Below are 19,252 nucleotides of genomic sequence, written 5' to 3' on the forward strand. Positions count from 1 at the left end.
TTAGCCGGGCACGGTGGCGCCTGCCTGTAATCCCAGCTACTTGGGAGGCTGCGGCAGGAGAACCGCTTGAACCCAGGAGGCGGAGGATGCAGTGAGCCAAAATCGTGCCACTGCACTCCAGCCTGGGTGACAGAGCAAGACTGTCTCAAAAAAAAAAAAAAAAAAAAAAAAAAGGCAGGGGGTGGTTTACTTTTTGTTTCTGTTTACAATAAAGGGCAGTAAAAAAGCTGGTTGCACTGAAAGGACAATTTAGAGTTAGTGTTTGGGCTCTAAAGATAGGCAGATTACACAAATATGTAGGTCGGGCATTGTGGCTCACACCTATAATCCCAGCACTTTGGGAGGCCCAGGTGGGAGGCTTGCTTGAGGTGAAGAGTTCAAGAACAGCCTGGGCAACAAAGTGAGACTCTGTCTCTACAAAAAATGAAAAAATTAGCCGGTGCCACTTGGGAGGCTGAGGTGGGTGGATTGCTTGAGCCCAGGAGTTCAAGGTTGCAGTGACCTTGATTGTGCCACTGCCTGAGTGATAGAGTGAGAACCTGTCTCAAAAAATAGGTACAAATAAATACAGTATGTATTAAAATGCCCCCAAATAGTTCCAAGCATGTAACAGACATTCAATAAACGGTATTTTAAAAAATCTTGAATACTTTCAATTTCCCAGCATTAAGACAACAGAAAAATAACTTAAAATTTCAAAAATATGCTGAGAAAGGATACTAGATATGTATTTTCTAAGACCATGTAAAACTAGTATCTTTTCCTTTAACTTTCCAGTTGCTATTTCAGGGTTTCCACTTTTCACATACAAACAATACAACAAGCATTTAAAAATAATTTTGAATGCATAAATTCAATGTATGACTTGTCTATTATATAAGCAACACTTTTACTCTCTGAATAATTACAACTACTTCAAAATGTTAAAAAATAACATCAAAGTATTTTCATTAAACACTACCTAATTTTGATGAGGTAGGAACACGAAAGGAAAACAGATTTACTCTTCTCAAATAATTCCCCAATATAGAAATGGTATAAATTAGAGGAGATTTATAAAGGAATATACACTCTAAAAATGAGTTTTTCTTTGGTCAATAAGGTCTTTGTTCAGTGATATTTATAATTTCTAATTGTTTATTGACAGAAAATATGTACATATTTAAAAATTAAATCAGATTAATTAAAAAAAATTGAGTTCCTGAGTTGTACTACCCCATTTCAAGTGTTCAGCAGCCACATGTGCCCACTGTACTAGACAGTGCATAGACTGAACATTTCCTTCACTATAGTCCTATTGGACAATGCTGATCTAGAGAATCTAAACAAAACACTAAACCAAATGCCTACGCAGAGGTATTAACAGGTTTGAGAAATGGTTCTAACATTGGAGGATTCTTCTTGTGATATAGGAAACAAACCAAAATGTGTGCCATGGACTACTGCTTCAACACAAAGGAAAAAAATTGAATAAGACTCTGAGCTCAATTGTAAGTTTCAGAGGACAAGCGTGGTGGGTGGGGAAAAGTGCCTGTTTTATAGCTTCCCAGATGGTATCTGAGGCACAGACAGAAACTGGCCCAGGTTCTCTTTCCTTTCTCATTTTACACACTCCTGAAACAATCTCACCCACACATCTACAAGATGGTAATATGAAAATGCCCATTTCCAACACAGACGGAACTCCTGCCTTCAGCCCCGTAAGTCTAGCTCCCTTTACTCCATATTTCTGTGTGGACTGCTTTAAAAGTGCCTCACAACATAGTCAAACCTCAGCTCGTTGTTCCCTGCCTTGCCTCCTGTGCAAGAAAAAAATTGGCTGGCCTCTGTCCCTGGTTACGGGGAGGTAACCTTGTATTAGTCCATTCCTCACTCTGCTAATAGACATAACTGAGACTGGGTAATTTACAAAGGAAAGAGGTTTACTGGAGTCACAGTTCCACGTGGCTGGAGAGGTCTCACAATCATGGAAGAATGTGAATGAGGAGCAAAGTCAAGTCTTACACGGTGGCAGGCAGATCTGGCCAGGCGTGGTGGCTCACACCTGTAATTCCAGCCCTTTGGGAGGCCAAAGTGGGCAGATCACGAGGTCAGGAGTTCAAGATTAGCCTGACCAACATAGTGAAACCCATCTCTACTAAAAATACAAAAATTAGCCAGGCGTGGTAGCACGCACCTGTAATCTCAGCTACTCAGGAGGCTGAGGCAGGAGAATCAATCGCTTAAACCCAGGAGGTGGAGGTTGCAGTGATCCGAGATTGTGCCACCGCACTCCAGTCTGGACGACAGAGCGAGACTCTGTCTCAAAAAAAAAAAATTAAAATAAATAAATAAAACCAACAGATCTCGTGAGACTTATTCACTATCACGAGAGCAGCACAGGAAAGGCCCGCCCCCATAATTCAATTACCTCCCACTGGGTCCCTCCCACGACATGTGGGAATTATGGGAACCACAATTAAAGATGAGATTTGGGTGGGGACACAGCCAAACCATATCAAAACTCTACGCTCCAGGAATAAAGAATCTGGCTGCTGTTTGTCCCCAGTTCCTGGAAGATACGCTCTAAATCCTTGGAACTTTAAGTGATGAGAGTGTCTTTGTTATTCATGGTAGGTTCTTCAGACCTCATCTGAGAGCCTGTGCTAGCAGGTGACAGGGTGAGCTCCTAATTTGTGTTAAGGAGATGACTCAGGATTGGGGTTGGCCATGCCAGAACACTCAACCATGTGGCCTGAGAGTCAGGGCTTTGAGCCATATGCTAGCAGCCCAACCTCTAAGGAGAAGAAAAGGGCTGGAGATTGTGTCCAGCCTTGTGGGCAATAATTCAATCAATCGTGCCCACATAATGAAACCTCAATAAAAACTAGACACCGGAACTCAGGGGAGCTTCTTTGGTTGGCTCCACATAGTGTAACACACTGATGTGCCAGGAGGGTAATGGGCCTGACTCCACGGGGAAAAGATAATGAAAGCTTCCAAAGGGACCCTCGAAGACTTGACTGCATGTGTCACTCCCTTTGGCTGGTTCTGATTTGTAATCTTTTGCTATAACAAATCTGTAGTCATAATACAGCACTTTCCTGAATTCTGTGAGTTGTTCTAGTGAACTGTTGAACCTGAGCGGGTGGTGGGAACCTCAGAATTTGTAGCCAGCTGGTCAGAAGTGAGGGTTGTCTGGGGGTGGGGGGGCCCAAACTTGCACTGGTGTGTGAAACGAAGGCATTTTTGTAGAGAGCTGTACTCTCATCCTGTGAAGTTTGGCCTAATGGTGGGTAGCTGGTATCAGAACTCCAACCCTCCAGCTCTGCTCCTCCCGGTGCTCACTGTCACAGTAAATGGCATGTCCATCCATCCACCCCGCTGCTAAGCACACCAGGCAGCTTGGACCGAGGTTCCCTCTCAACTGTTCCCTCTCAACGAACTTCTACACAATGAATCAAGACATCCCTCCAAGTCCACTTCCTAAAAAGCTCTGACTTCGGTTCACGTCTCTGCAACTCTTCTGCAGCCTCAAAGCCCTATGTGATCTGTTCTTCTCCTCTCTTGTACCTTCTCCTCATTGCTCATAAAATTCTGGCCACATGCACCTTCTCTCTGATCCTGGATTTGCCAAGTTCATTCCTACCTTACAGACTTTTGGCTTGCTGTTTCCTCTGCCTAGAACGTTCTCGCAGATCTTAGCTTGGCTGGTTCCTTCTATAATATCATGTAGGTTTTGGTTTACATGTCCTCAAAGTGGTCTGCTTTACTTTCCTATTCCAAGTAGCCTTCTAGTGACTATCTCATCATCCCGTGTGACTTTCACCACAGGATTCATTTTCATTTTCTTTCTGATTTTTCCCCTTTTCATCCTAATCGAGTTCTATGTCGTATTCAATGTTTTATTCCCAAAGCCTAGAAAAGTGTCTGGCACACAGAAGATATTCACTTACTGAATATGTGAATGCGATAAATATTACTGAATCCACTGAATTGGATTATCTTAGCAGTTTCCTGACTTTAGTTTTGCTCTCCCCAAATCCATTTTCCACATCATAGCCTGAGGCAACTTTCTGAAACACCAATACGATGACATCGCTGCCTCACTAAAAATATGGCTCACTACTATAATACATTCAGAGAGAGTTCTATCTTCGAGACAGAGAAGACAGACCCTTTATTATCTGGCCTCTGTTTACCATTCCCAGTACATCCCTTCTCCCCTTCTACTCTCTAGCCAGGCTAAACTACTGGCAATGCTTCACATACCAGGCTCTCTTGCCTCTTCAATTTTCTGCACGTGTCCCTCTTCTAGGACACTCATCTTTCCTCCCCAGCTTGCCTGGTTAACTCTTACTCCTCCTTCAGGTCTATTTAACCATCATTTCCTCTAGAAAAGCTTCCCTGATCTTCCAAAATGAGGTTAGGCTCCCCCTCCTATGTGCTCCCACAGTGCTCTCTATCTCACCCCATCCTAGCACTGAGTGTGGATGTCCTGTAATTGTCTGGATACTCACCTGTTTCCTTCTCAAGAGTGTAAGTTCCTTGGGGGCACGGCCTTGTCTTATTCAGTGATACTGCTACCACTAAGCACAGTGCCTGCTGGCATACTGTAGGTGCTTAATATATACTTACTCAATTCATTTACTATACTGGAAAATCTGCTGGCAAATTCAGAAATCTGTGTTATTCCTTCCATGTTCTCCAGAGTGTTTAACTCAATGTTACCCACGGAACAGGAGCTCAGTAAATACTAGGTGAAACCAGAACTTCCTTAACCCAGTGAAAGTAAAGAGAGAAAAACCAAGGGTGTTCAAATTTCTCGATGATGGGGTATATTTATTTAAGGAAACCAGCAAGGCTAGTTACAAGTTTTACATTAAAGAGCTACACTTAATAGTTTATAATTAAGTTATATGATCTCTTTCAACATGTCTCCTTGCTACACTGTTGTTAGCATTTAATTTGAGCTATCTGCTCACACGGGGATATTTCAGTCTTTTTTCAAAATACTTATGTTAATATATAAGCACTACATGGTTTAATTCGAGGTAATCGCTTTATAAGCACTTTTTTTTTGAGATGAAGTCTTGCTCTGTCACACAGGCTGGAGTGCAGTGGCACGATCTCAGTTCACTGCAACCTCTGCCTCCTGGGTTCAAGCAATTCTCCTGCCTCAGCCTCCTGGGTAGCTGGAAATACAGGCATGCGCCACCATGCCTGGCTAATTTCTTTTGTATTTTTAGTAGAGACAGTGTTTCACCATGTTGGCCAGGCTGGTCTCAAACTCCTGACCTCAAGTGATCCACCACGCCCTGCCAGCATTCCATTTTAAAGAGATAGGCAGGGCATAGTGGCTCACACCTGCAATCCCAACACGTTGGGAGGCCAACGCAGGAGGATTGCTTGAGTCCAGGAGTTTGAGAACAGCCTGGGCAACACAGTAGGCCCATCTCTACAAAAAATTAAATAATTAGCTGGGAATAGTGACATGCACCAGTTACTTGGGAGGCTGAGGTCAGAGTAATGCTTCAGCCCAGGAGGCTGGGGCCGCAGCGAGCTGTGATTGCGCCACTGCACTCCAGCCTGGGTGACAAAGAAAGACCCTGTCCGCCCCAGCTCCTCCCAAAAAAAGATAGATAAACGGGTAAAATTCTTCTGACAAGAAGAACTACCTACTGTCACCGAAGGATAAGAATTATTCTTCTTTGGTACTATGGTAATTTATATAAAGATATATATACTGTTCCCATAAAGTAACACAGCAGGTTTAAAAATAAACACACTAGAAGTTATTCTTATGAACTAGATTTCTCATCAAAGCAATCTCCTTTGGAGGCTCATTCCAGTAAGAGAACCAAAGCTCAAAATGTTTTGGAAAACTTTCTTTGGAAAATGTCTTTAGATCCTACATCAGTCACTTCTTTTGAACTTTCTTACAGATATACATCTTTGGCTTTGACGGTGTTTGTTTACCTTTACAAGCAACTAATCATCAGACACCACAGTTTAAGAGCATGACATATTAGATTTAAAAATAAGGTATATTTGGATGTAAATTTCCACATGTAAGTTATATACGAGTTCTGAAAACAATGCCAAGAGGAGTTCTAGAAATGCTGAAAAAGAGAGAGAGAAAGAAAACAAGGAAACATGGCTGGGCGCGGTGGCTCACGCCTGTAATCCCAGCACTTTGGGAGGCCGAGACGGGTGGATCACGAAGTCAGGAGATCGAGACCATCCTGGCTAATACGGTGAAACCCCGTCTCTACTAAAAAATACAAAAAACTAGCCGGGTGAGTTGGCGGGCGCCTGTAGTCCCAGCTACTCGGGAGGCTGAGGCAGGAGAATGGCATAAACCCGGAGGCGGAGCTTGCAGTGAGCTGAGATCCGGCCACTGCACTCCAGCCCGGGCGACAGAGTGAGACTCCGTCTCAAAAAAAAAAAAAAAAAAAAAAAAAAAAAAAGAAAACAAGGAAACGTGTTTAAAGAGTCACAGACCACCCTCCCAACTTTTTTTTTTTTTTGAGACAGAGTCTCACTCTGTTACCCAGGCTGGAGTGCAGTGGTGTGATCTCGGCTCACCACAACCTCTTCCTCCCGAGTTCAAGTGATTCTTGTGCCTCAGCCTCCTGAGCAGCTGAGATTACAGGTGTATGTCATCGTGCCTGGCTCATTTTTGTGTTTTTAGTAGAGATGGGGTTTCACCATGTTGGCCAGGCTGGTCTTGAACTCCTGACTTCAAGTGATCCACCCACCTTGACCTCCCAAAGTGCTGATATTACAGGCGTGATGCCCGGCTGACCCTCTTGCAAATCGGATTAAAATTACTGCTCCTTTCCCTGGAAATATCATAGGTTCCACATCGCCCTATGCCCTGCAAAACCACTTGCACAGAGTATTAGATAGGCATGAACATGCTGAGGACCCTCTATGGAGCTCATGATTTAAAGCAGTGGCTTTTTTATTTCTTTTTCGGTTTTTTGTTTGTTGGTTGGTTGGTTGGTTTTTTTCCTGTTGTAGCCAATAAGAAAAAAAAGAGAAGTACCTTGTATACTGTAACCCAGTTTGTGCACACATATATATATAATTAAAAGTTTCACAAAACAATCCTCAACTCTACTAGATGTGATAGTATTCTCTTCTTTTTGATTTCATTAAGAAAAATGTTACTCATGACCTACTGCACTAATTTCACAATCTATAACTTGAATAATACTAATTTAGAGTAACTGCTAAATAAATAGAATAATTTAATGAAAAAGAAAAAACTCATTTGATTAGAAAAATCCTGGGCTGGGTGCTGTGGCTCATTCTCATGTTTTGGAATACCGAGGCAGTAGGATCACTTGAGCCCAGGAGTTTGAGACCAGCATGGGCAACAAAGTGAGACCCTGTCTACAAAAAAATCAAAAAATTAGCTTGGCGAGGTGGTGCATGCCTGTGGTCCCAGCGACACAGGAAGCAATGGCAGGATACTCGCTTGAGCCCAGGAGGCTGAGGCTGCAGTGAGCCATGTTTGCACCACTGCATCCTAGCCTGGGTGACAAAGCAATAACCTATCTCAAAAAATTAAAAATAAAGATTCTGGCTGGGCGTGGTGGCTCATGCCTGTAATCCCAGCACGCTGGGAAGCAGAGGCAGGCGGATCACAAGGTCAGGAGTTCGAGACCAGCCTGGCCAACATGGTGAAACCCCGTCTCTAGTAAAAATACAAAAATTAGCTGGATGTGGTGACACGCACCTATAGTCCCAGCTACTCGGGAGGCTAAGCCAAAAGAATCACCTGAACCTGGGAGGCAGAGGTTGCAGTGAGCCAAGATTGTGTCACTGCACTCCAGCCTGGGTGACAGAGTGAGACTCCACCTCAAAAATAAATAAATAAATAAATATTTTTAAAAAGATTCTGATATGTTATTTTAAAATAATAAACACAAAAATCTTTTCACTCTATAGTTCAACCTTTCTAGAGATTGGATTCTTTATGGTAAAACTGTGTTGCCTTGGTCATTCATCCACATGGCTTACTACTGGAGACCCCACTGAGTGAATCATACAATGGTCAAAGAAACTCCATACCTTAATATTAGAAAACCATAAATCATTTTCATGTAACGTGGCAAGGTAGACAGACGTAAGAAGTCCAATGCAAAGGGCAATGGTTCCACCAATTGTCAATGACAAAATCTTCCATAATCTTCTACTGGTACAACCTTTTGGAAAAATGGAACAGATAAATAACTAAGTTAGCAAAAAAATTAGAATGTAATAGTTCTACTTCAGATTACCAAGTAAGCTAAGTCTAGCTGCCTGTCACTGGGAAAGCTTTTCCTGTCTCCAACAGAGGGTCCTTTCTGATTCCACAGACCTGTTTTATTCTATTACAACTTTTGCCCCATATCCAACTGTTCATGTGTGCGTTCTGCCAACTACAATGTGAGCTTCTTGAAGACAAATATATTATCTTATTCATCTTTAATACTGAGGACCTCTGTCTGGCACACTTTAACAACCATAATTTAACTATGAAGTCTGTTAAACGGATGACTAAATGTGTTACATGCCTAGGACGCAATCGATCTTTTAGATGATCTAGGTACAACCGGTGGTTTATTCTTTAAAAGCTATTTTAAAAACTTAATTACCTAAAAAAAAATTTTTTCTTTTTTTGAGACAGGATCTTGCTCTGTTGCCCAAGATGGAATGCAGTGGAGCAATCTCGGTTCACTACAACCTCTGCCTCCTAGGTTCAAGCAATTCTCCCACCTCAGTCTCCTGAGTAGCTGGGACAACAGGCACACACCACTATGCCTGGCTAATTTTTGTATTTTTAGTAGATACAGGGTTTCACCATGTTGGCCAGGCTGGTCTTGAACTCTTGACCTCAAGTGATCCACCCGCCTCGGGCTCCCAAAGTGCTGGGATTATAGGCATGAGCCACTGCACCTGGCCGATTACCTAAAACTTTTTTTTAAAACCCACAGGTTTTGCAGGAATGCTCTGGCGGGAAAAAACTTACAGAATAAATAATCCAACATAACTCCAGTTAAAGGACATATAAACTAGGAAAAATATGGATAGCACATATAAGAAAGCTTAAATACCCTTAATATAAGATGAATACTTTCAGGACAATTTATTTTATTTCAGGACAATTTATTGTCCTGTCAAGATGAATACTGCAGTAGGAAAAAGATAAAGGACATGAACAGGCAATGTACAATAGAAAAAAGTGGCCAATAATAATAGACTGAAGATGTTCAAATTCATTAATGTTAAAGAAATGCAAATCAAAACTGTGAGTTATACTTCTAAAAATCTTGGCCAATTTGACAGCTTTCAAAATGCGAATACTCTGTTTTGGTAAGGATATAAAAAATAGACATCTTCAAACATTGCTGCTAGAAGAATAAATTGGTGCCTCTCTGGAATGTAACATGGCAGCAGTGAGTAAAAGCCACCAAAATGAGCATCCCACTTGGCCAGTAATTCCAAATCTAGGCAAGTACCCTGCTATGGTTTGACTATTTGGCCCTCCAAATCTCATGATGAAATATGATTCCCAATGTTGGAGGTGGGGCCTAATGGCAGGTGGTGTGGTGATGGAACCAGATCCCTCATAAACGGCTTGGTGAGATTCTAGCAGCACTGAGTTCTCGAGTTCTCATTCTGTTAGTCCTAGGGGAGCTGGTTGGTTAAAAAAGAGCCTGACACCCTGTATTCCTCGGAAATTACTTCTACTCTGGTCATGTGATCTCTACACACTGGCTCCCCTAGGCATTCCACCATGATTGGAAGCTTCCTGAGGTCTCACTAGAGGCCAATGCTGGTGCCATGCTTCCCGTACCGTCTGCAGAACGCTGAGGCAAATAAACCTCTTTTCTTTATAAATCACCCAGCCTCAAGTATTCTTTTATGGCAACAGAAATGGACTAAGACATGCCCCAAGGAAATAAAGTTTTAAACAAACATATGGCCACAAGGAAACTGATCACGGTTCTGTCTGTATTAGCAAATGGTAAGAAAACCTTTCACTTCTACAGTGGCAGCTATAAAAATACTTTACTTCGATATTTCAAAAATACGTTAACTGGCTTATGACATGTTCATAACATAGTAAGAGAAAAACAGTAAGCTACAAAATAGCACGTAGATCCCAATTTTGCAAAACTGTATATGAATGCTTATGGGTATACATACGCAGAATAAGACATTTAGACAGCAAGACAGTGTCATTGGTGTTAGTTTCAGGATGGGAGTGTATTTTTCTTTCTTTGCAGTGTTTAAGGTGTTCAGAAAGTACTATTATCCAAAATGCATTGATTACTTGCTAATGGCTGAGCCACGTGGCATGACCTCCCATTACAGATCGCTTTACTAGCCTGGCTGGTAAGAATTAACATGGCTGTAAATAATGTAAATTCTGTCAGATATCCAAAATGGTTAATGGGTATGAAGATTTTCATGTTAACTTTTAAAATCCTGACCATGCTTTAGTTATAAAACCTACTCAGGAAGACAGAAGTTAATGCTATTTGATGCATCACTTAGCAAGCTTTACCATTATACAAACAACTGACCAAGTTCTGATTACTTTTCCCATCAATAAAAGAAAAAAAAAAAAAAAGCAAAAGAAAACTTCACGTATTTGACTAAATTATAAGGAATTTAAAAAAATGTTGATCCACTGTTCACTATTTTAATGAAATGAGAAACTCACCCAAGGTAAGGCTGCCTGGTGTGAACAGTATACACGACCACAAAAATTAGAGATAGACTAAACTCTGGGGTGTGGATGGGGGACCATTACTCTAGAGTCAATGGATGAGATTGGAAGAACCATAAGTTAATGAACAGACAGCTGACAAATGCTTCTAATCAACGTTCTTTCATCTTTTGTCAAATCATAACTGTAAAATCAATCCAATCAAATTGCAATTAGAACATCAGGGTACTAGAACAAGTTTTAATTGTCAGGTCCCAACAAATTTTTATCCTATTGGAGAGTGACATTTTAATATGCAGAAATAAAAGCAATCCAAATCACTGCTTTAGTTTAAATCACCTACCAGATGGCAATTTATTTTCCAACTTCACATTTTCTTCTTGGGCTGGAAAGTCTTCAGAAACTTCTGTGGCTCTTATTTCTCTTCTTTGCCGAATGGACATCATGATGTCAGACTTTCATGCATTGTTCTCCCAATCACTCCTACACAGAAATAAACAGGCCATCAACGTCAGTACCTTCTCCCCAACACACCCCGTGCTCATCCATGCTGAAATGCCTTTACTAATGCCATTTTCCCTCGATTCGCTTGCCCTCCCATCTTTTTTTTTCTTCCCCCTAAGACAGGGTCTCACTGTCACCAAGGCTGGAGTGCAGTGGCATCATCATGGCTCACTGGAGCCTCTACTTCCCCAGGCTCAGGTGATCCTCCCATCTCAGCCTCCCGAGTATCTGGGCTACAGGAATGTGCTACCACACCAGGCTAATTATTTTTTGTAAAGATGGGGTCTTCCTATCTTGCCCAGGCTGGTAGTGAACTCCTGGCCTCATGCGATCCTCCCCGCCTTGGCCTCCCAAAGTGCTAGGATTACATGCATGAGCCATTCTGCCCAGCCTGCCCTTGATCTTGCCATCTAAATCGTTGCTGGCCTTCAAAGCTACACTCAAAACATAAATATTTATTTGACTCAATCATATTTATTCATGAAGCATGTGCTCTACAGCAGGCCCTGCCAGGAGTCACGAAACCAGGTGAGCAACACACACAAGACGCTGTTCTTCTAGAACATCTTGGGACATTCCAGTTCTGGCTGATCTTCTCCCTCCCTGAGCCATAGCAGTTACCATGCAATGCGTCACGTAATTACACAGTTGTGTATTATTTTCTACTTCCATAGGCGGTAGTAGGTCTTCAGTACCTCCCACAGAAGTGGCCACGTGGGAGATACTCCATAGTAAATGTGTTGACAACCGGATTTTGAAGAACTAAAATATTGTTTTGTCTCAGGTACCTGAATTTTAACACCAGTGTTCTATAAAACAATTCACACTGGCAGCTTCAGGAATATGCCTCAGTGGTGATGACTGCGGGGGTGTGCCAATCAGGGCAGCTGCTATCCCAGGGAGCGTCGGTGGGAGTAACTGCGGGGAGCAGGAGCCTGGTTTGGCAGCAGTAAGTGGGAGGCGGGGGAGTGGTGGCAGTGAGTAAGCGGGTTCTAGTCCTCCAGAACATCTTGCTTCACTCCTCTGAATAATGAACAGCCTCTTACTAATTATTTCTCAAATGTGACTAGTAGCCTGACATGATTGTTTCCACAGTTTATTAATTCCTAAGGGGAACTTGCTCTACAGAACAAACCAACTAACATTATACAATTCATGTATTCATTCATACCAAAAATAAAAAATAAAAAAGCAGGAAGCCAGATTTAAGTACTGCGCTTTCAAGCACTGGAAATGGAGAACCTGGAACAGAGAGCGTGTTTAACAAAGTCCTACAGCCACAGATGGGCTTATCCCCCATGTGACCTCATCCTAGAGTCCTCCCTAAGTGGGAAAGGACTTTTTAAAACAATTCATATATTCTAATATGGTAAGGCAGAAAACCAACACATATTTAAGTACCAATTATGTGTCAGGCACTGCAATAGTCCCATGAACTATGAAACAAAAAGTTCCTCCATCAGATCAAAAGGAATGCCATTGTAAGCGACTGAAAAGGGACCAGACTCGATTCTTTATTAATAAGGACGACTAGTGCTGGCCGAGCAAGGCGGCTCATGTTAATTCCAGCGCTTTGGGAGGTTGAGGCAGGAGGATCACTTCTGACCAAGAGTTTGAGACCAGCCTGGGCAACAGGGCGAGACCCTATCTATACAATAAATAAAATAAAAATAAAAATAAAATAAAATAAAATAAAATAAAATAATTAGGCGGGTGCGGTGGTGCATGCTTGTGGTCCCAGCTATTCCAGAGGCTGAGGTGGGAGAATCGCTTGAGCCCAGGAATTCGATGTTGCAGTGAGCCGTGATCGCGCCACTGCACTCCAGCCTGGGCCAGAGAGCGAGACCCCCGTCTCTAAAAAAAAAAATTAAAAAGCCTAGCGCTCTAGTGAGCATCCCCTGGGTGAGGCAGGCACCGGGTCCGCTTACCTACGCGCCACGCCCCTGCACACCTGGCGTCCCCATCAGGTAGGTCTCCCAGGACAGGGGCAGCCGGGAAGTTCGGGCGAGCGGCCCTGGGGGTCGCAGCCCAGGCCCTGCCTCGCCGCACTGCCGTCGCGCAGAAGCCGCTCCGCAAACTTGGTCCCTCCCGAGTCCAGCCCGGCCCGCGTCCCGGCTGACACTTCCGCGCTCCGCCCCTCCCGACGCCCCGACGCCGCGGCCGCGCCCCCCGAATGCGCCACGCGGCGGGGCGGGGCGGCCTGAGGGGCTCGAAGCTGTAGCCGTGTGTTCCGCCGGCGGCCGCCCGCCCTCTCGGGGGACCCTCCCCCGCGCGTCCCCGCGCGCCGCCACAGACCTGCGGTCTCAGCGGTCCTCACGCGCGGCTCCGGGAGGGGAAGGAGGCCGACTGGGCTAGGCGGGAGCGGGGCAGCGCCACGGGCCGCAGCGCGCCGCGGTGACAAGGAGGGCAGAGCCGCCGCGGAGCTTTGTGGAAATGAGGGGCTGGGGGGCGTCGACAGCCCCGGGGAGGGGGCGCGCCGGAGAGGCCTGGCGGCTGCGGCCGCGCCCATAGGCCCCAGGAGCTGTTCGTCAACAGGAGTCCCCGCCTCCTTCCGCGGATCCCCGCCCCGTCTCGTGCGGCGCTGGCCGGAAGGAAGCGGCACACTTCCGCTTGCCTGGCCTGCCTTGAGTCCGGTCTGTTCCGGAGACTCTGAGCGGCGCCCCGGAGCCGCTGTCGTGGGGAGCGGGGTGCGAATCCTGTGTTTGCTCTCGCCGGCGCCGGTCACCTCAGGCCAGAGCTAGAGATTCGGCTCGGGAGAGGAGGGCCCGGCGACTCCGAGGAAGGGTCGCCTCGAGCCACACGGCCCGGAGCAGCGGCTCTGCGGTGGCCCCCGGGGTTTGAGAATGGTGCAGGCCTGGGAGCCCCTGAGGGCCTGATTTACGGGACTTCCCCTCCTTCCTCCTTCCTGCCGTCCCCTGCTGTGTGGCGGATGCGCAGGGATCGGTAGGGACGCCAGCAGTAGGGCCACTCGGGCCTGCCCCGCTTCCCGCGTTGCCCGGCCTGGCGCGCCGCCTCCAAGCCTTGGCAAAGCCCCAGTGCCCGATTGCCGCTGAAGTCCTTTAACGACTGCCCGTCAGCGTCCCGCAGAGAGGGATTTTCGTCTCCAAAGACGCCCCTTTTCACAAAATAGACTCCTCTGTGTTCTCACATGGGTATATTTTTCTGTCTCCAAACTAGATTGGCAGCCGCTTTTTGAGAGCAGGTAGTGACTGTGCTATATTTCTAGATACCTTTCTTAGTCACACCACGAAAAACACTAAATGGAACCTTTTTTGAAATTATTTTTTAGAGATGAGGCTCTCTGTCGCCCAGGCTGGAGTGCAATGGTGCTATCACGGCTCACTGCAACCTCGACCTCCTGGGCTCAAGCAATCCTCCCGCCTCAGCCTCCCGAGTAGCTGGGACCAGAGGCTCGCACTGCTATGCCCGGCTAATTTTTAAGTTTTTCGTAGAGACGAGGGTCTTGCTTTGTCGTCCAGGCTGGAGTGCAGTGGTGTGATCATAGCTCACTGCAACCTTAGTCCCGTGCACCCAAGTGACCCTGCTTCCTCAGCCTCCTGAGTAGCTGAGATTCATTTTAATTTTTGTAGAGATGGGGTCTCATTGTGTTGCCCAGTCTGGTCTAAAACTCCTGAGTTGAGGCAGGCCTGCCTCAGCCTCTCAAAATGTTGGGATTACAGGCTTGAGCCACTGCACTGGGCCCATCAGACGTTTTATTTGTCAGCATATACTTTACATGTTAATTGATTTTTGTTAAAGGAATGGCCATCTGGGACCTCCACCCTTGAAAAGGCGCTCATTGGTCTGACTCCAACACTAAATTACTCCATCCAGGAAGCCTTTCCTAGTCACCTCTGCTGGAGATCGTCCTCCTTTGTGTGTCGGTTGTTAGTAAAGAGCACACATTCTGTGCGAAGATATTAAGGTATCTGCTGGAAGACTTCGATAGAAACAAATGCAGCTGTTTTTTCAGATGACATTTGTCTTGTTTCAACCTGGTGGTTGGTAGCTTTTCTGTCGCCTGGCTTGAGGGCAAGGACTGTATGTTTATTATCTTTCATGTTAAGATGACTTTATGTACATTTGTCTGCTTCATCAATACATAAGTGAATTGAGTCCCCCTTAAATAGGATTTCCCTCTTACTGTATAGGTTTTTTTTTTTTTTTTTTTCTCTTCACTCTGGGGGAAATGTGACCATTGTGAAACATCATCGCTTAAAAAGAAAGTAGAATTCAGCAGCAGCTGCTTGTTTTAATACTATGAAAGGACATTCCTAAGCAAGATAAAGCTTTGAGACTTTTCCTAAGTAGGACCTACTGCTGAGAGTAAGTCTTGGGGAGAATAAGCCAATTAAGAATTAGTCTTTGGTTCTGATAAAGTAACGATGGAGGTGATGGGTAATGAGTGTAGGTCCTCGCTCACACTTCTGGCCATATGAGCCAGGAGCCAGAGAGGAAATGTAAAAGGAATGGGCTCCAGTAATGGACTGTGACTGCAGTGGTGGTGTAGAGGAAGACTTCTGGTGTGCAGTAGGTTTAGAAGCCTAAATGGTCTCCCTGGTTGTCTCTGCCAGGGCCAGCAATACTTGTGCTGTGCATCTCAAAAGTGTGGTCTGGGGATCTGCAGCGTCACTGTCACCATCACTTGGGAGGTTAAATGCACGTTATCGGAAACCATCATTCTTAGCAAACTATCGCAAGAACAGAAAACCAAACACTGCATTTTCTCACTCATGGTGGGAATTGAACAATGAGAACACTTGGACACAGGAAGGGGAACGTCACACACCAGGGCCTATTGTGGGGTGGGGGGAGGGGAGAGGGATAGCATTAGGAGATATACCTAATGTAAATGACGAGTTAATGGGTGCAGCACACCAACATGGCACATGTATACATATGTAACTAACCTGCACGTTGTGCACATGTACCCTAGAACTTAAAGTATAATAAAAAAAAAAAATGCACGTTGTCAGGTCCTACCCCACGCCTACTGAATTTAGAATCTGTAGGGCTAGGGGACCACTAATCTTTAAGAAGTTCATATGGTTAGGCTTTATGTCCCCACCCAAATCTCATCTTGAATTGTAATTCCCATAATCCCCACCGTTCAAGGGAGAGACCAGGTGGAGGTAACTGAATTATGGAGGCAGCTTCCCCCATGCTGTTCTCGTGATAGTGAGTTCTCACGAGATGTGATGGTTTTATAAGGGGCTCTTGCCTCTTCGCTCAGCACTTCTTCCGGCCTCCTTATGAAGAAAGTGCCTTGCTTCCCCCTTTGCCTTCTGCCATGATTGTAAATTTCCTGAGGCCTCCTCAGCCACGCTGAACTGTGAGTCAGTTAAACAACTTTCCTTTAAATTACCCAGTCTTGGGCATTCTTTATAGCAGTATTCTTCAGAGCAGTATGTATAGCTGTATGGACCAATACAGAAGTTTTCCAGATAATTCTGTTCTCAGAAAAGTTAGGGAACCACAGCAGAACCTTGTTACTCAACATGCGGTCTGTGGGTTATGCAGCATGGGCATCACCTGGGGTCATCTGAGAAATGCCAGGTCTCAGGTCCTACCCAAGACCTGTGTAGCCAAAATCTGCATTTTAAGATGACCCCCAGTTCATTTATATGTACATCACACTTTGAGAAGCACTGCACCAGAAGTCATTAACACCGTTCATTACATCCTTCCCATGGATCTTTTCTTGGGATCCCGAGGATCTTTTCTTCTGTATTACTGGCTTTTTCCTGTCTGAAATACAATGTTCATTTTATTTAATTTTTTGAGGTGGAGTCTAGCTTTGTCACCCAGGCTGGCATGCAGTGGCGCGATCTCGGCTCACTGCAACCTCCGTCTCCCAGCTTCAAGTGATTCTCCTGCCTCAGCCTCCCAAGAAGCTGGGATTAGAGGAGCCCGCCACCACACCTGGCTAATTTTTGTCTTTTTAGTAGAGATGGGATTTTACCATGTTGGCTAGGCTGGTCTCAAACTCCTGACCTCAAGTGATCCACCAGCCTCAGCCTCCCAAAGTACTGGGATTACAGGCCTGAGCCATCACGCCCAGCCCTATAACTCATATTCTAAATTGTGATAAACATTGGCAAGCTACATTCCAAAAAGGTTAAAGATTCTGTTGTTTTTCTTTTCCACCAGTGGGTATTATGGCACTTATTTCTCCATGCCCTTGCCAACAATTAGCATTTTAAACCTTTGCCAATCTTAGGTGACAAATAATACATGATTATCTAGTGTACATTCTTTATTAGTGAGGTGAAGACAATATATCAGGAGTTTATTGGCTATTTGCATTTAATTTGTGTAATTTGTCTTTTTGTGTTCTTTCACCATCTATTTAATCTTGCTATGAAGGGATTATTTATAGATTATCGGGTTTTTTTATTTTTGTTTTTGTTTTTGAGATAGGGTCTTGCTCTGTTGCCCAGACTGGAGTGCAGTGGCACCATCTCAGCTCACTGCAGCTTCAACCTCCTGGCCTCACGAAATCCTCCCATCTCAACCTCCTGAGTAGCTGGGACCACAGGCGTGTGCCACCACACCTGGCTAATTTAAAAAAAAATTTTTGTAGAGGTGGGGTCTTGCCATGTTGCCCAGGCTGGTCTTGAACCCCTGAGCTCAAGCAGTCTGCCCACTTTGGCCTCCCAAAGTGCTGGGATTATAGGCGTGAGCCACTGCACCTGGCTGATTATGGGTATTTATTAATCTGTTGTCATATATTCTGCAGATATTTTCTCATTATTGTGTATCTGATATTTTCTCATTATTGTGTATCTGGTATGATGTCTTTTGCTGTGCAGGGATTTTCCATTTTTATATTGTCAACTTTCTTTTATGCCTTCTGGGTTTTTCCATCATGCTTAGAAAAACCTTCCCCGTCTCAAGATCGTAAATGTTTTTTTAATTCTTTCTGCTAGTATTTAAAAATATTATATCTTTTTAATATGGTGTGAGAGAGACTTGACAATTTTTTTAAAATTAGATAGTTGCCGGGCGCAGTGGCTCACGCCTGTAACCCCAGCACTTTGGGAGGCCAAGGCGGGCGGATCACCTGAGGTCAGGAGTTCGAGACCAGCCTGATCAACATGGAGAAACCTCGTCTCTGCTAAAAATACAAAATTAGCCGGGCGTAGTGGCACAAGCCTGTAATCCCAGCTACTCTAGGGAGGCTGAGGCAGGAGAATCACTTGAACCCGGGAGGCAGAGGTTGCGGTGAGCCGAGATCACTCCATTGCACTCCAGCCTGGGCAACAGCGGAACTCCGTCTCAATATGTATTTTGGCAATTTCTGCATATTTATTTGCTCAGATAAACTTTATAATCATTTAGCAAGTTCCAAAACAGAATCCATGGAAATTTTTACTAGAATTATATAAAATGTTTAGAAATGTTTGGGAGAAATGAGATATTTACAATGCTGAGTATTCCCTTACAGAAACATGTATGGGACAGTTTGGTACACTGCGTATATATTTTTTTCCAACAGTGCTTTCATCCAATTTAGTTGACTTTTCAAGTGTCTTGGTGAAAATCAAAGCAGTGGTCTCCAAACTTCTTCTTCTTTTTTTTTTTTTTTGAGACGGGGTTTCACTCTGTTTCCCAGACTGGAGTGCAGTGGTGCGATCTCGGCTCTCTACAGCCTTTACCTCCTGGGTTCGAGCGATTCTCGTGCCTCAGCCTCCTGAGTAGCTGGGATTACAGGCGTGCGCCACCACACCTGACTCATTTTTGTACTTCAAGTAGAGACGGGGCTTCACCATGTTGGCCAAGCTGGTCTTGAGCTCCTAGCTTCAAGTGATGTGCCTGCCTTGGTCTCCCCAAAGTGCTGGGATTACAGGTGTGAGCCATCGCACCCAGCCTCCAAACTTTTATCAGAAAAAAATTTTGTATTCTCTTTCTGTATATGTGTAAACATATTTTTTTTTTTAAATGAGGCAAGGTCTCACCATGTTGCCCAGGCTGGTCTTGAACTTTTGAGCTCAAGTGATCTTCCAGCCTTGGGCTACCAAAGTGTTGGGATTACAGACA

General features: G+C 44.6%; 2 protein-coding genes across 7 annotated transcripts in view; both read right to left on the reverse strand.

Moving 5' to 3' along the window:
- Positions 1–13,734, reverse strand: part of DPY19L3 (dpy-19 like C-mannosyltransferase 3) — a 75,231-nt gene extending 61,497 nt beyond the window's left edge. For 2 of the 3 annotated variants that reach the window (XM_050771987.1, XM_050771985.1), the window contains exons 1-3: positions 13,141–13,332; positions 11,052–11,191; positions 8,062–8,195 (exon numbers count right to left, since the gene is read on the reverse strand). In XM_050771987.1, coding sequence (XP_050627944.1) covers positions 8,062–8,195; positions 11,052–11,154 — 237 coding nt within the window. In that variant the 5' untranslated portion in view covers positions 11,155–11,191; positions 13,141–13,332. Of the gene's footprint in view, positions 1–8,061; positions 8,196–11,051; positions 11,192–13,140; positions 13,333–13,507 lie in introns of those variants that run through there. The other variant, XM_050771986.1, reaches the window with a different exon arrangement.
- PDCD5 (programmed cell death 5) overlaps positions 1–19,252 on the reverse strand; it is a 1,006,786-nt gene that overhangs the window by 168,989 nt on the left and 818,545 nt on the right. The window lies entirely within an intron of this gene.

The sequence above is a fragment of the Macaca thibetana genome, chromosome 19, assembly GCF_024542745.1.
Source record: "Macaca thibetana thibetana isolate TM-01 chromosome 19, ASM2454274v1, whole genome shotgun sequence".
Taxonomy (NCBI): domain Eukaryota; kingdom Metazoa; phylum Chordata; class Mammalia; order Primates; family Cercopithecidae; genus Macaca; species Macaca thibetana.